The sequence below is a fragment of the Erpetoichthys calabaricus genome, chromosome 5 (assembly GCF_900747795.2).
Source record: "Erpetoichthys calabaricus chromosome 5, fErpCal1.3, whole genome shotgun sequence".
Lineage (NCBI taxonomy): Eukaryota > Metazoa > Chordata > Cladistia > Polypteriformes > Polypteridae > Erpetoichthys > Erpetoichthys calabaricus.
The window spans coordinates 67,524,246-67,540,776 of NC_041398.2; the positions used below are offsets into that span (position 1 = coordinate 67,524,246).

The window sequence follows — 16,531 nt, forward strand, 5'->3', positions numbered from 1 at the left end:
TGGCTACGACCCTCATGCCGAATGAGAAAGACATCACATGACAAGTCTGCAATTGTTAAGCTAGGCAACTCTTCTTCCTGAGAGAAAACATGGCCACTTCATAGCAGCTGCCAGCCCAGATCCTCATAAAAAGCTAAAAGTGAAGATTAGCTCTCCATTTAGGTCTGAGGAGAAGAAATGTGAATGTGAGCGTGGCCAAGGGTTGTTGTCATATTGGCATTTCTTACTAAATCCTAATAGGGGGATGGCTTGATAACTGGGTAATGTTAATTTTACTCTATATGCATTGATAAGAATCAATATGATGATTCAACATGTGCTAATACACTCTTTTTCATACTTTAATTGAAATGTTCTTCAGGAGACATAAAGAACATGAAGCTCTGCATCTATATGACCCTTCAGCATGGAAAAGCATTTAAATCCAGAAATGGCTTTAGTTTGTGTTTTTGATGAGGTGCAGAAGTCATAAAGCAGGCTTATGACACTAATAAAAAAAACTGCCTATTTTGGATAACTTTAGTGAAAGTGCTTGTTATTAGCTTCGTGGTATGTTAGATGTGCCTTAACTTAAACTGTGTGAAACTTGCTGGCACATAGATAGATGCTAGTGAAATTCAGGGCGCTGCCTACATAATTTTATGTTTCACCCCCTGCCATTAACTCAAAATATGGTCTATGGTTCTCACTGATTTGCAACAGGATATCTAATTGTGCCTTTTAATTTAACGAAAGCAAATAAAAGGGTTTTGGAAGTGAAGAGTGGATTAGGGCTCTTTTTTCTATTTTCACTTAAACAAAGATACAGTATCTATACTGTGATATAAAGTTCACAAAAATTGCAGCCACTTTTAAGAAAGGATATAAGTAACTAGAAATCAGGCTCCTGGGGGTAGTGCATTTTAGGCAACTATCATCGTCAGCACAAAACCTTAATAGCAGTTTCGGATGTGATCAGTATGATATGTTTTATATTCATCCATCCATCCATCCATCCTCTTCCGCTTATCCGAGGTCGGGTCGCAGGGGCAGCAGCTTGAGCAGAGATGCCCAGACTTCCCTCTCCCCGGCCACTTCTTCTAGCTCTTCCAGGAGAATCCCAAGGCATTCCCAGGCCAGCCGAGAGACATAGTCCCTCCAGTGTGTCCTGGGTCTTCCCCGGGCCTCTTCCCGGTTAGACGTGCCCGGAACACCTCACCAGGGAGGCGTCCAGGAGGCATCCTGATCAGATGCCCGAGCCACCTTATCTGACTCCTCTCGATGCGGAGGAGCAGCGGCTCTACTCTGAGCCCCTCCCGGATGACTGAGCTTCTCACCCTATCTTTAAGGGAAAGCCCAGACACCCTGCGGAGGAAACTCATTTCAGCCGGTTGTATTCGCGATCTCGTTCTTTCGGTCACTACCCATAGTTAATGACCATAGCTGACGGTAGGAACATAGATGTTTTATATTAAAGTCAGCAAACTCTCATGTATTAGAATTTTTGCTTCTAAAATTTAGAAAAAAGATATGATTGGACTGTGTGAGGTAACAGTAAGTAGGAATGCAGAAAGTCTGTTTAGTTGCTTGTTATAATTAATAATATCATAACTCCACAACAACTTTATTATGTAAGCTGCATGCAACTATCCATCTAGTAATTTGTTTGTTATATTAGTTAGTATGAGGCAGTATATGTGAGTTTGAACTTTAAAATACAAAGTTTCAGTTTCAGTCTCAACTTCAGGCTCACTGTATTGCATAAGCTTGTCATTTAACCCACCTGTGCTCAGTTGTATAAAATATATATGTAAATCTAGCCAATTATACACTAATATACAATGCAATAATAATTTTACATTCAAATAAGTTATATTAAGGCAAGCTTTCTTTTTATGTGTAACAAAGGTCAAGTGACATGAAGTGAGCATGTTGTAATATGAGCACTTGTAATCAAAACCTCAACAGTATATTGAGAGAAAAAAATTGTCCTTTTGCTTCACTGCCTATTATGATTATTTTTCACCCTTGACATAGAGGACAGAAGCCACATCCCAGTCCAGAGAGCTCACAGTCCACAGCTGGATTTGTAAATCACCACTATTTTTTTAAAAAAAATGCGTCTTTGGGTAAAAGGACGTAAACTGTTCGGTGCAGGACACCAATCAATTGCAGAGCATATTCACACATATACGTACACACATAGGCCATTATAGAATTGGCACTTAACACCATCTAAATATCTTTAAGATGTGAGAGGTAGTACCAGAGTGCCTGGAGTAAGGCCCATGCAGAAACAGGAAGAATGTGCACAAATCACCAAAGCAGTAGCTGGATCATAATTTAAACCCAATCTACTGCAGGTGTGAAACAGCAGTACTAACAAATGTTCCAATCTGCTATCCCCACACTATACATGTATAACCATATTTACCTTAGATGTTAAGAATAAATTTAGAGCTCCGTCATAAATGACCCTTCTTTCTTGAACCAACCAAATTAACCATATTTTTTAAATGTGCATTTTAAACTTCCACAAGACATTTTCCACTTTATAGGCATGACTATGCAAACAATTGAATAAAAATGAATATGTGAATCTGTGCATTATAAGATCAAAAGTGAAAAGGTAAAAAATAATCTGTTGAGAACTTGTCAACACCCCTTATAACAAATAGTATTGCTATTTCCAGAATTTTATTTGGACTGAATGAAAATGCTGTTTTCTGTTCTTTGCTTTCATACTACACAGTACATTTGCCTATCCCTATTTTTTAATATTGCCTTTCTTTTCTTAAGAACATTTTACACTGAAGTGAGCTCTTGAAAACTAAACTCTTGCTGTTGTGTAAAAGCTTTCCAGAATTATAATTAGATAAGTGAAAGTGAGGGCGGCACAGTGGTAGCGCTGCTGCCTTGCAATTAGGAGACCTGGGTTCAGTTCCCGGGTCCTCCCTGTGTGGAGTTTGCATGTTCTCCCTGTGTCTGTGTGGGTTTCCTCCCACGGTCCAAAGACATGCAGGTTAGGTGCATTGGCATTCCTAAATTGTCCCTAGTGTATGCTTGGGTGTGTGTATGCCCTGTGGTGGTCTGGCACCCTGCCCGGGATTTATTCCTGCCTTGCACCCTGTGCTGGCTGGAATTGGCTCCAGCAGACCCCCATGACCCTGTGTTAGGATATAGCGGGTTGGAAAATGACTGACTGAGTGACTGACTAAGTGAAAGTCTGGATCTTACTCAGCATCTTTTAGCTTCAGAACGTTTTGCCATACTAAGGAAATTTTTTCACCTGAAACTCAAAATACAGTATGCACCTTTTATTTATTTGATTATTTAATTATTTAATTTTGCATTAAGTGAAGTTAAAAAAGCAATGCATATTAAAATAAGGTATTTTTTACAAATAATTGTCTACTCATTACTTGTTACTATTTTTAGTGTGGTTTAAATGTGGCTTTTATTAAAACAATTAACTGCATGGATAAAAAGTCATTTTCCTCTTGAACTACCAGATATTGAGCCACTGTATGGCTGCTAGAGAATGAAAACAAGGATAAAAGACCCTACTTTTTCTATTTCCTCAGAAGCACCCCACTGGACACGCCCAGAACGAATGGAGAAGAGGTTGCATGCTGTGCCTGCTGCTAGCACAGTCCGTTTTCGTTGCCAGGCTGCCGGGAATCCAAATCCTACTATTCAGTGGCTAAAAAATGGCAAGGAATTCCGAGGGGAGCATCGACTTGGAGGCATCAAGGTAGGATTTATCATATTTTTCCTCTGTGGTCAATTAACTTACTAATCATTTTGATAGTCATAGCAGCATAATAATAGCTAAGTGGAAAAAGGGAGATTGTATTGATGACCTCATGCTCATTCTTCAGAGAGGCTGAAAGCAGTACAGTATGTTAAGTGATTTTATCATGTCTGTTGGAAATATATTCTGATTTGCCTTGTATACTGTTTTGTGGTGTTGTGTTCTGTGAAAGATGCTATGTAAAATTAAGATTTCTTGATTCATTGAAAAGATAAAAGTTTAAGAGAGCAAAAGTTAAATTATTATTATTGCAAGAAAAGGGGCCTTTGTTTGGCAACAGTTGTGATTAAGTCCATTCATAGTCTGCTCATTTACATTTACATAGTAATGTATCCCTCCTAAATATTTAAGAAAGCAGCTGATGGTATGAATTTGAAAAATTCCTTTATCATTCTTCTCACCTCTGTTTACTTACATTGTGATGCTAAAAAATTATCCACTCACCACCCCTTTTAACCCTCTATTTAATTTAAGGATACAGTGCAACTGGAGCCTTGCACTGTATGTACTTTTTACTTTGTTTTTGCTGACAGATTTCACAGCTTCAAGTCTACATCAAGGTTAAAACTAAGATTGTTTTTAATCCTTTCTAGATCTCAGCCTTTGGTTTTATGTGAAAAAGCAGCTTTGCTTTTCATAGATCAAAAGGTTGTGTTCAGCAATTGCTAATCAGCTGTATGACTAGAGTTTCTGACAGTGAGAGCCGCCACTTATTGTTTTGGTTTCCTTTAATTCACTTGCTTGTTATGGTATTGCTAACATAGTTTATCTTTTATGTGTGCTATTGAGAGTGACCAGACATAAGTGGTAAAACGAGCAGCTTGCTCATCGCCAATTTGTAATTGTGCATTTTTCATTAAGTGGTTGCTGTGAAAAATATTTAGAATATATCCCTCCTGAATATAATTAGCCTGAAGAAGGGACCTGAGTTGCCTCGAAAGCTTGCATATTGTAATCTTAGTTAGCCCATAAAAGGTGTCATTTTGCTTGGCTTTTCTCTACAATATTTTTTCTAGATAACTTACGTAGAAAACAGTGTGGTTTAATTTTGCCCTTTATTAATTACAGCATACTGAAAGAAGAAACAAATGAAAGACTTCTCTTTTGCTTTTGACAAACTCTATTTGTAAGTCTTGCTTATTTTAATATCTTAAGCAAGGCTGAAAAACTCTGACTTTGGAAAAAAATGTTAATGTTTACAATTGATTTGTAGTATAATCTGTACTGAGAGAAAATTCACCAGCCTTTTACCCACTTTCTGTCTCCTGGGTCCAAAACCCATGTCACCCACTTCAAACTCTAGTGATGAGTAACTTTTAGAAGTGGTTTAGCCCCACTAAAAGATAGTTTATTTGTTTCACGCTTATTTTTCCTTTGTTTATGTCAGTTATTTCATATTCAATAATGCACATTAATTGCATATTTCATGTATTTCACAATGGCAGTGACTAGAAAAGGTGTTGAACCCTAGACCCTATACAGTAACTTGAGACATCAACACCACTTTTCAACTGAAATAATTTAATTCCTTCATCAGTATATTGAGGTTACATTGAAATTACTGTAGTGTTGCTCTAAAGTTTAGTGCAGCAGTGTATTTACATATTGTTCTTGGAAGGTACAAATTCTAAAAACCGTTGTCCTAGCAGAGTTGAGAAAGACTCCTGTCACAGGTCTATAGCTCTGTGTCCATGTAAGGCACTGAACACACATAGTAAAAACTTTCAAAATGACTTTTCAGTGAACTGCCTTCCATTTCACTGAACAAGGGTTAAAAATGTGGAAACTATAATATACTGACTGTAGCACTATTCTTCTTGTCTCAGAAGTTCCAGAGTATGCTGTTAGGTAGCCTGAGGCATTTCACATTTTATAGTAGAAAGATATGTGTTGACAGGTCCCTCAGAGGAATTGCTCACTTTATACTGAAGATATCCCTAAATTAAATCATTATTCAATAGAATTTAAAAAATAGGACCCCTGATTTTATGCGTGAAAACTTTTTTTTTAACAATTTCTGCCAAATTTCATTTACAATCTAAAATATTAATTTATTAAGTTAGACTCAAAAAAGACCTATACAACTTCTGAAAAGAATTTAAAAAACAGGACCTCTGATTTTATATGTGAAAAAGATTTTTTTATCAATTACTGCCAAATTTCATTTACAATCCAAACTATTCAATTGGTAGGTTAGACTCAAAAAATAAAAACATATACCCCTTCTGAAAAGTGGGTACAAAAAAGGCCAATATAAGTAATTTGACTTATATATACAAAGCTTGGCAAATTCTTTATTCCAAGTTGATTTACATGAAAAATGCACTCCTGTATGCCCTGTAAACAAACTATGAATTAAGTAACCCTACAAAACTGAGTTTGATTAAGCTTGCTTGACAGTGGTTGGATGAATTAAATTAAAAAAACTTAAGTTAGGCATAACTTAAAAACTGTATTTAGAAGCAATTGTGCCCAACCCTGTGTTTGCTGAGATTGACAGTCTGGGGTCAAAGCGGGTTTGGGTAGTAAATAAATGGTTTCTATTAGCAGTGTCACATTAAACTTACATGGCAAGTGATTGGTACTTGGTGTCCTTAAATGAGTTTTGGCTATAAGTGGACTGTGTGTTTCACTTTGTTTAATCTGTACCTTAACATATTTAAGATTATTAAGCTTTCAGTCCATATCTAATTCTAGAAAAAAACATATTTAAGTTTACAACAAACATCCAAACCAGCGTGACAGCAGTGCACAATAGGTTTAACATGTTAATGATTTATTTAAATGACTTGCCACACATGCAGTGCAGTGGGAATTTTTACATTTTTGGCATGCTCAATGTAGATGTAGATAATTGATATAGCAATGGCTGGCCTTTAGCCTTAGTTCATCCAGGTCAAAGAAGGACTCATGAGAATAAATTAAAAGCTGAGGTCATCTCCAAAGGATAGGGGTCAAACCATGGCCAGACGTGCAGTACTTTCACTGGCTAATGCCTAGCAGTGACATATTTCAGTAGCGTCCTGAATTTCTGAATTAGAGTAAGTTGTATAGATTAATGAAACAATTAAATAACTGTGATTTAGTATACATGAGACTGTTAACTCTCATGAAAACAAATAAATGATGAAAAAATCAGTATGCAATAATGGAAAATACAGCTGTGTGTACTCAAAACTTAAGTGCCAGTCTGTGATCTGAACATATTTGTACATACTGCTGTTCAAAATTTTATAATGCTTAATCTGGTTGCATTGTATATCTTCTTCCTGAAAGTTTTTTCATTTTTTTTAAATATTTAACTACCAGGCAATTGGTGTTACCAGAGCTAGCTGCCCATCAGTAAATGAAGCATTTGCTTTTGTGCTCAAAGTTCAAAGGTGAAGGTTTTGTTGAGTGGAAGGTCTCAGTCCAGTGATCCTGTAAACAGTTGAAAAACACAGTGACTAAGTAGTTGGGGATATCATACCACAAGAGAGATATAACTTGCCGTTTTGACAGGGGGACTTCCCTTTTTTCCCCTTGTACTCTTTTTGTTAAAGATAATTTAGACTGCTGTTCTTTGTCAGAGCAATGGTAGATGTGTAAGGCTGAAAATATAAAAAAATTAAACTACTGGAAAGGAGAAATTCAGGTGTTATCCCAGTCTGATATGCATTTGTGGTTTGGCTATTTACCTACTTAAGAATAGTTGACATAGTTGATTCAGAAATGATCCAAGAATGGCAATAATAATTAAACCAAAAATGTGACATGGTACTCAGAAGGAATAGGTCACAATTAATCGTACACTAATGGAAATTACAATTACGACTACCTCTATTCACTTATCATGGAAAGTGACAATTAGTGTTTTAGGCAAGCATAGAACCAATCACTAAGTGCGAGTCCACTGGCAAATCAGAGGCACTCATTTCATAGGACGAACTATGTGCTAAGTGTTAAATGCATTTTTTAGAGTCTGATCCCAATTAACATCTTTTAAAAAGTGTGCATGTATTTCTCTTCTGTTTGTAGCAGCATTCAGAAAAAAATTGAAAAGTGAAAGAAATGTAGAACCTAGATCACCTGACACTTTTCAGACATTTAAATACTGAAAAAGGAGAGAATTGTCTGTAATTTGGAAATACTTTATTTTCAAAAATGTACTGTGCAAAACATTAAACCACGTCACATAAACATTTATAGTGCCATTTAAAATTCAACTGTATAGTCCAGTATGAAGAGTGCATGAAAGCAAAGCAAGCAGTACCAAGTTCCAGTAACATTAAGTCCATGACACAGATAACCATTAATTATCTGTTTATGCTAACACATGTCCATATAAAGCATGCTATGAAAAGTAAAATCAGATAACAGTAGTCATCATGTTTTGTTTATCAAAAAACAAAATTTTGATCAAACTGTGCACAGAGGAGGTTTTAAAAAATGATCAACACTTGGTGTAAGAGAAGTCATCCCCTCTGCAATTATTTTTCCGAAGTTACATTACCTTTGTTATTCCCATTGATAAACAAAAATAACAAGTGGTGCTTTATGCAAACATGACTGATTTGTTTTTGAACAGAACCATGGAAGCGCTTGAACATGGTTATATTGATGGGGAATATACGCTGAAAAGCTGATGCTTGTAATGCTGCTTATTTTTTCCGGAAAACAAAGACATAGCTTCTCAAGGACTGAGTGTATTAGCAACATGTATCAATATGTTACTACTGAAATACTTCTTGAGCTTGCAATATACTGTATTCATATAGTTACATTTAATTGCTTTTATATATGAGTACACTATCAGGTTATGTTTACATTAACTTTTAAATTTTACATTACTGTCACTTAAGATTTTACCATGTACTTTAATTATTTACATACACGTGCAACATTTGTTTTCCTAATACCGCAGAACCTCAATTTCACATCCATCCATCCATCCATTTTCCAACCCGCTGAATCCGAACACAGGGTCACGGGGGTCTGCTGGAGCCAATCCCAAACAACACAGGGCACAAGGCAGGAACCAATCCCGGGCAGGGTGCCAACCCACCACAAGACACACACAAATACACCCGCACACCAAGCACACACTAGGGCCAATTTAGAATCGCCAATCCACCTAACCTGCATGTCTTTGGACTGTGGGAGGAAACTGGAGCGCCCGGAGGAAACCCACGCAGACACGGGGAGAACATTTAAACTCCACGCAGAGAGGACCCGGGAAGCGAACCCAATTTAACATTCACATGCTTAAAATTTTCCCTCATTTTGCATTTCTGAATGGTGAATGGTGGTGATGGCTGTTTTTTTAGATGTAACATTTAATTCGAAAAAGGAAAGAAATTTAGAGTTATACTTAAATTTTATTTTAGAAATGTTTATATTGCTAATTTACTGCATTTAAAAACAGTGACACATTTTATAACACGTGTCCTGTATATTTATTGTAAAAAATAAACAAGAAACATTATTTAATGTTACATTTTTCATTTTTCAATTAATCCAGCATTTAACAATTTAATAATAACAATTTTCTAAATGGTTCCCTGCAAAATGGAGGTTCTACTGTGCAGTGTTTAAAAAGAATACAGTATTTGCAGTTGGAAAGACAAGGTGCATTTTTCACTATACTGTAATTGAAATTAATAATTGCAATGGTAATATCAAAAGCAGTAATTTTCTCTTATTAATTTTGTCATAATTATGTACCCCTATTGAAAAGTATTGCTTTTAGTATAATAAACAGCATTGAACTGTGTCCAGTTTGTCTTATTTCAAATTAGTGGCTCTTCCATTTTCAGACCTCATTTTTAGAGTGTCAAAACAGCAATATACACATTAAGGAAAACTGTGAATTAAAAGGGGTTCAATTAACAGTAAATAAACAACTTAAATGTATGCACTAGTTAGGGTGAGGAACAACTCTTTCAGGTTCATTCCCCATCTCACACTGATTTACAACCCATCCATAAGCATTTTTTAACTCTAGAAATATGCCTAAGTTTTGACAAAAAATGTTGCAAAACAGGTGGCATGATGATAGAGCTCTCATAGTTCTAAGGTTCATATCCCAACCTGCTCACTGTCTGTATGGAATTTACACATTCTTCTTGTCTCTACATACTTTTTCGATGGCTGTTATGCCTTATTCTCAAAGCTCAAAAACATACATGGAAGGTTAATTGCTGTCTCAGAATTTCCTAGTCTGGTTGTGTGTGAAACTTACCTCACATCAAGGGCTATCACATTCTTTTGCCTGATTTTATAAAGATGTTTGCTGACTTTCCATAACATGACTTTTTTGTTTTGGTAAAATGAATGAATGAATACACCATTCCTCTGACCAGTTCAATCTCAGTATTTATAGACTATTATCAGAAGCCACCCTAATACTGTAAAATCGCATACATATTCTCTGCAAAACCTACTCTAGCTAACCTGATTGAACAATCTTCAAAATTATATAGCAGGTAAAATTCAGCCTCATCTTTTACTGAAAATAGTAGTGTTAAAGAATGCTGATTGCTAAAAATATGCATGACTAAATTAAAATTCATTATCTTTTAATTTCCAAATCTCAGAGAGTGAGAGTAACCCTAAATAAACCATCAAGTTTCATTGTGTTCCTTAGCTGAATTTGTATTGTCAGGATTTCTAGCTTTTAAACAGCAATAAGCCATTTATCTGCACATTATTCTGCTCGAAAACACATTGCACACTCAACATTGTTTTGCTGTTTAATAGTCCCATTGAACCCTTTTTTTTGTCTATTACAGTGAAAATATTGGTCAGTTTCCAGAACGTGCTGGCTGTTTTCAATAAATTAATATCCTGTTTGGTCAAGTCAGTGGCAGGCTAACCTAGCAGAGGGAATAACATGAATTCAAGGCTTGAAAGAACCTTCAAAGCCTGGTTGTCTAACTACCAGATATGTGCATCAAGGGTCACTTTCTATTTCCTCTTGTATATTTATACAAAACTCTAATAAAGATAATTTTGTATCTGGATCGACGGACATATAATTTATCTAATGAGCTAAGGAAGGTAGTTAGATGCCTTTTCTTCAATTAAAAACATGCTGAGTTTCCCTGATCCAAAAATCCCATCATCCCCTACAAAATACTTCTGCTTCTGCAAAACTTAACCAAAAATAAGCTCATTAACTTTCTGATCCTGTCCGGAATCTTTAATACCATAAACTACCTTTTCCAACACTGCAGTATGTGAAAGCCTATTTATTAGCTGCAGATTATGCCAGTCTGATGTACAACTGTGGTTTAGATACTTAGCTACTTAAAATAAATGACATAAGCGACTCAGAAATGATCCAGGAATGTCAATAATTAAACCAAAAATGTGATGTGGCACCCAGACACAATAGGTCATTAGTGTTAAATGCCTAAATGGAAAATATTACTTATAGTATAATAAATTGCATTTTTCACTTTACACTAATTAGGTACACAATTATATTTGTTAATTCACTCACTAAATTACTTGCTATTTTAGTGAACATTATCCTGGCAGAAAAATAGTGGTCTTAACCATTTGGAGTCTTATTAGTCAATATTCTTTATTCTCTCGGGCAACTTATTCTATCTTTATAAGGATAAGGATAAAAGAAGTCTCATGCAGCACTATGAAATAGTTTTTTCATTGCTCATCATGTTATGCTAAGAATATAGGAATAGTAAAGCAGTGTTAAAAATAGATTGCTTTTATCTGTGTGGAAAATACAGTAAAGTATGACACCTGTCATCTGATCATTATGAATGTATAATAACAACAGGACAAATTTTCTGTTAAGTAGCATTAATATAAATAAGCCTAGCAGCATGAATATTTTTGTAGCAAAAACTCTAGTCACCATACATGATATTTTTAAAAAACGTCTTTGAACTTATGCTCACGTAAAGATAAACACTCTATGGCTGTCAATGTTTAAGAAGTTCTTGTATCCCGAGTTCAAATCTAGGCCAGGAATTGCTTATTGTGATATAATGAGTTGTATGTCCTGTGAACACCTGGTGGTATTGTGTTTTCTGGTCTGAAACCCTAAGTAACTTTGCATTTAATAATGTGCCAAACAGACATCTGCAAAAAAAAACACTTCTTAAACACTCCAAGCTTATACATCATTTTTGTTGTCCAATAAAAAGTTTTATCTGGCTAGTGGCATAGAGTTAAGAAGTTTAGTTCTTTTTGGGATGCGCCAAGTTGTATAGCGCAATGCGTTATTGTAGGAGATGCTTTTTATGGCAAAGATATAGACACAATTCAGTACAACAGAACATAACTTATTTGTTTTAACTGAAGGAGTACAGGCTTATTAAATAACCTTTACTGGTCACACAAAAAGCTAAAAGTACAAGCAGAAAGTACAAAATTGCCGTTGTTACTGTCAGCTGCTGAGTGCTAGATCACACTACCTGATCTTAACTAAATGAACTAAAACAGTGCTCTCAGGCAAAGCAGAGTAAATGTATTTCTACCCTATGATAAACTATTGCCTATGCATGCTAGAGTCCAGAATTTGAAAAAAGAAGTGTTGTCTTTGAATAGGCAGTAAAGAATGTTCTTATGATAGGTATTTGGTCTTTAACTTCCAAGGTCTTTAACATAACAAAACACTTACCAGGAAAATTTTAAAATGAAGTGGTTATTATGTTAGATTCTGAAAGAAAATGTACTAAAGTATATTTACATACCCTCCCCTGTATTATGTTCAGCAAGAAAATAAAAGCAAGCAATCTTAAAAATGTTACAGGCATTATGTCCTAGGTTTGGTCTTGTCTGTTTTATTTGGACTGTTTGTGTCACCCTGTCAAAGCACATGCATTGGTAACAGACAGATTTGTTCCAGGTGATAATAAAGGAAACAAAACCAACAACAATATTTATTTATATAGCACATTTTCATACAAATGATGTAGCTCAAAGTGCTTTACAAGATGAAGAAAGAAAAGTTTATAAAAAATCAAAATATAAACATAAGATTAGGCAAACACTAAATAACAAAGAATAAAGTAAGGTCCGATGGGAAGAAAATGAATGGCTTCCACTAAAGTCATAATGGCAAAGTTATTTATTAAATATTATCAAACATACGTGAGCAAGTCTTTATAACTGGATATTTAACAGAAAAATGATTACATTAACATATTTGGCTGCATTACTATTTCTATTATATGTTTTAAGTTTTTTACTCCTTTAAGTCATCCATCCCTTATGAATCAGACTTGTTCCATTTCTAGGTTATAAATGCAGGAGCCTATCTGGCCATTGTGGGATCAGTCTTGCGTGGCTAAATAAATAGGCAAAGGTGATTACAGCAAAATAAGCTAAGCATATCTCCAGATTAATAACTTTTTAAAACTACATAGGCATTAGAGCTGGCCACCTTTTTGTGGCACTGACACGTCTGTACTCTTTGTGATGTTGCAAACTGATTTAAAGATTTTAGGCTTACATACTCACACATACTTGCTTTGCTGATTTCAGACGTATTCATGATACTAAAGTTATTTCTGACTGTGAACATCCTGGTCAGCCTATAGTGATTCAGGAATACAAAGGTATTTTTTGTCAGTGGACTTGGCTGTTTGCTCTGTAGTACACTGCAGTATTGTTCAGAAAAGTAATTAACTCATTTTATAGAAAGTATATCATGAAACATCAATATGCATCAGAAAGTGGAATAACAAAACAGGAAGAAACAATGTAGCAAGGAAAAAAGATTTTTTTTTTTTTTTTTTTTTACTATTTTTCAGCTGTTAGCACCTGATGAACAATGTGTCAAAAGCACACATGGAAACAAAAGCTGGGTCTGTATTTTGTAGTAGTGATGACATAAAAACACACTGTTATCAAATGCATCTGACGAAAGGTTGTACAGGGCACAAAGGGCTCATTCACACCTAAGCATTTTTCTAGCATTTTAATGCTACAGCAGAATGCTCCAAAACCTCTTGTAAATTTATTTGCCATTGTTTTCAATGACACTGTTCATATCTAAGCATTTTAGCAGGGAGCAGTTTAGAAAACCCCTATCAGCAGCAGTTTTCATGCAGTTTTAGCCAAATGCTTTTTCCATTGCAATGAATGGTAACACTTGTAAAACACTGATAAAATAAGTGTTTTTGCATTGTGGGATGAGCCGGGAGTGAAGCAGGAAGCCTTTAAACTATGCAGGGAAAAAACATGTTACGCCCCTAGAACATTGTGAGGACTGATTTCTTCATTGATCTAATCAAGCAGCACGCTTTGCTACATGACACAGGTTTAACTGTACTTTTTTAGCAACAGAGCTAAAAGAAATCAAGTCTGGAACCATATTACTATCAAACTTTTAGAAAACTTTAGTAGGCTTTGTCTGCATTACAAAAACAGCAAAAATAATGAGAGAGATGTGAATCTTTTAATATGTTTAAAAAATTCTACATAAATTTAAAAATTATAATATATCTTTACATAATTCTATACAGCCCTAAGCAGAAATGTGACAACAGCTTAGTATGATTTAACATTAAAAAATCTAAACTGAATGGACAATAACATCATAAAGAAACTATCACATATTATTATACTTTTGTGCTTATTGACATCAGTGTGTAATCCCAGAATTTTTCAGGATGTTGCCCTAGTTCTTCATAGATAATCCAGATTTGTCCCTTTTCTGCAGAACAGGGTAAACACAATATCTGTGCACGTGATGCTGACGATGCCTCCTTTTCCGTACTGTGATCATAAGGATTAAAAGCACTAAAGTCATAGAAGACATTTTGGAGTAACCATTTTTGGAGTAACACATTTGGAGTAACCAAAATGTCTTCACAATGCTAGAACACTCTACAACCCACAAAATGGTGACAGAAAATGATGTCAATCATATTTTCCTTGCAATATGCTTCTTTGAAAGCACTTGAAAATGCCTGAAAACCCCTTGCAAGAGTTGAAAAATGCAAAACTTTGAAAGTAAACAACACTATATACAAGTGTGAATGGGCCCTTACAGTAAATGCCAAAAACTACTTGCATTCCCTGAGGTTATAACTCACTGGCATTTAACAAGTTCTGCAACACTAGTGACTGCTTGGCTCTGCAAATACATGTTGTGATAAAATGGTCGGCAGTTTAGTTCAAAAGAAATAAAAAGGGTTTGAACTGTGTTTATTATTGCTGTGTGTGTCATAGTGTATGAGACCAGTAAGAAACAAGTACTGTATAAGTAAAGGTAAGTAAGTAAGCTAATATAAGCAGCCTAGCTAAATATTGGTCTATAATAGATATAGTTCATCCATCCATCCATCCATCCATCCATCCATCCATCCATCCAGCTTATATCCTAACTACAAGGTCATGGGGGTCTGCTGGAGCTAATCCCAGCCAACACAGGGCACAAGGCAGGAAACAAACCCCAGGCAGGGCGCCAGCCCACCACAGGGCACACACACACCCACACACCAGGAACAATTTAGAATCGCCAATGCACCTAACCTGCATGTCTTTGGAATGTGGGAGGAAACCGGAGTACCCAGAGAAAACCCATGAAGACACGGGGAGAACATGCAAACTCCACATAGGGAGAACCTGGGAAGCGAACCTGGGTCTCCTAACTGTGAGGCAGCAACGCTACCCACTGCGCCACCCAGATATAGTTCAATCAAATGATAATAATGATGAAATTGTAGGTGTTGATTATATTCATTTTACTAAAATAACCAGAACACGAGTCTGTGATTCTGACTGTTTTTTGATGGTTGTATGATTGGAATTCCAGTCCATTAACTGTTAAATTATGGTAAATTTCCTAACTACAGTAGGAGTTCTTAAACTCAGTCCTAATGACTCCATGTGGCTACAAGTTTTTGTTCCCAACAGTTTCACAGCACTGAATGCTGAAAGGCTGTAGTTGGTTTAGTTTCAGATCCACTAACATCCACAATAGTAAATAATGGAGGGTAAAACCTGTAAAACCTATCTTTAAAAATAAATAACACTAAATATTCCCCATGTAACATACATAAATAGTTGGTACATTCGAATTAAAATGTACCAGACTTAGTTTTATTTCTGCATTGCCCCAAAACAGAAAAACTGAGAAAGCACAGCTTGCTTCATTCAAATTAAAAAACAGAACTTGGTAAGCAGCAGCCACATTTGGTCCCCAGGACTTAGTTTGAGACACTATATTTTTAAATCTTATTTAACATTGTTTGGTTACAGTTTCCTTTTTTGAGTCTGGTGAAATCAATTCTATTTTTTGGTAAAATAATAGAGCCCTAATAAAGTCTATGCATAGAACTCCATGACCTCTAAATTTGCCACTGGTTCTAGCCTGCTTTGAGTATATGAAATGTTATGTTTGTCCCTCAATAAAAGTTTGACACTCATGCCCTGTAATGTCACAAACTTGCTTAACTACAGCGAATGGGAATACAAATATTGGAGTACTGTTTGTGATGAATTCTTCTTGGTTTTATTTATGACAGCTGAGGCATCAACAGTGGAGCCTAGTAATGGAGAGTGTGGTCCCATCAGACCGAGGCAACTATACTTGTGTTGTGGAGAACAAGTATGGCCAAATCAGTCACACATATCAACTGGATGTCTTGGGTGAGTAATTTCAGTTTCAATTCAGATTTCTATCTATCTATCTATCTATCTATCTATCTATCTATCTATCTATCTATCTATCTATCTATCTATCTATCTATCTATCTATCTATCTATGCCTGTCTGTCT

The 16,531-nt window shown here is 35.6% G+C and overlaps 1 protein-coding gene across 7 annotated transcripts in view; it reads left to right on the forward strand.

Moving 5' to 3' along the window:
- Window positions 1-16,531, forward strand: part of fgfr3 (fibroblast growth factor receptor 3) — a 109,284-nt gene that overhangs the window by 59,827 nt on the left and 32,926 nt on the right. For 6 of the 7 annotated variants that reach the window (XM_028801618.2, XM_028801622.2, XM_028801623.2 and 3 more), the window contains exons 5-6: window positions 3,564-3,733; window positions 16,279-16,402. In XM_028801618.2, coding sequence (XP_028657451.1) covers window positions 3,564-3,733; window positions 16,279-16,402 — 294 coding nt within the window. The remainder of the gene's footprint in view (window positions 1-3,563; window positions 3,734-16,278; window positions 16,403-16,531) is intronic. The other variant, XM_051928393.1, reaches the window with a different exon arrangement.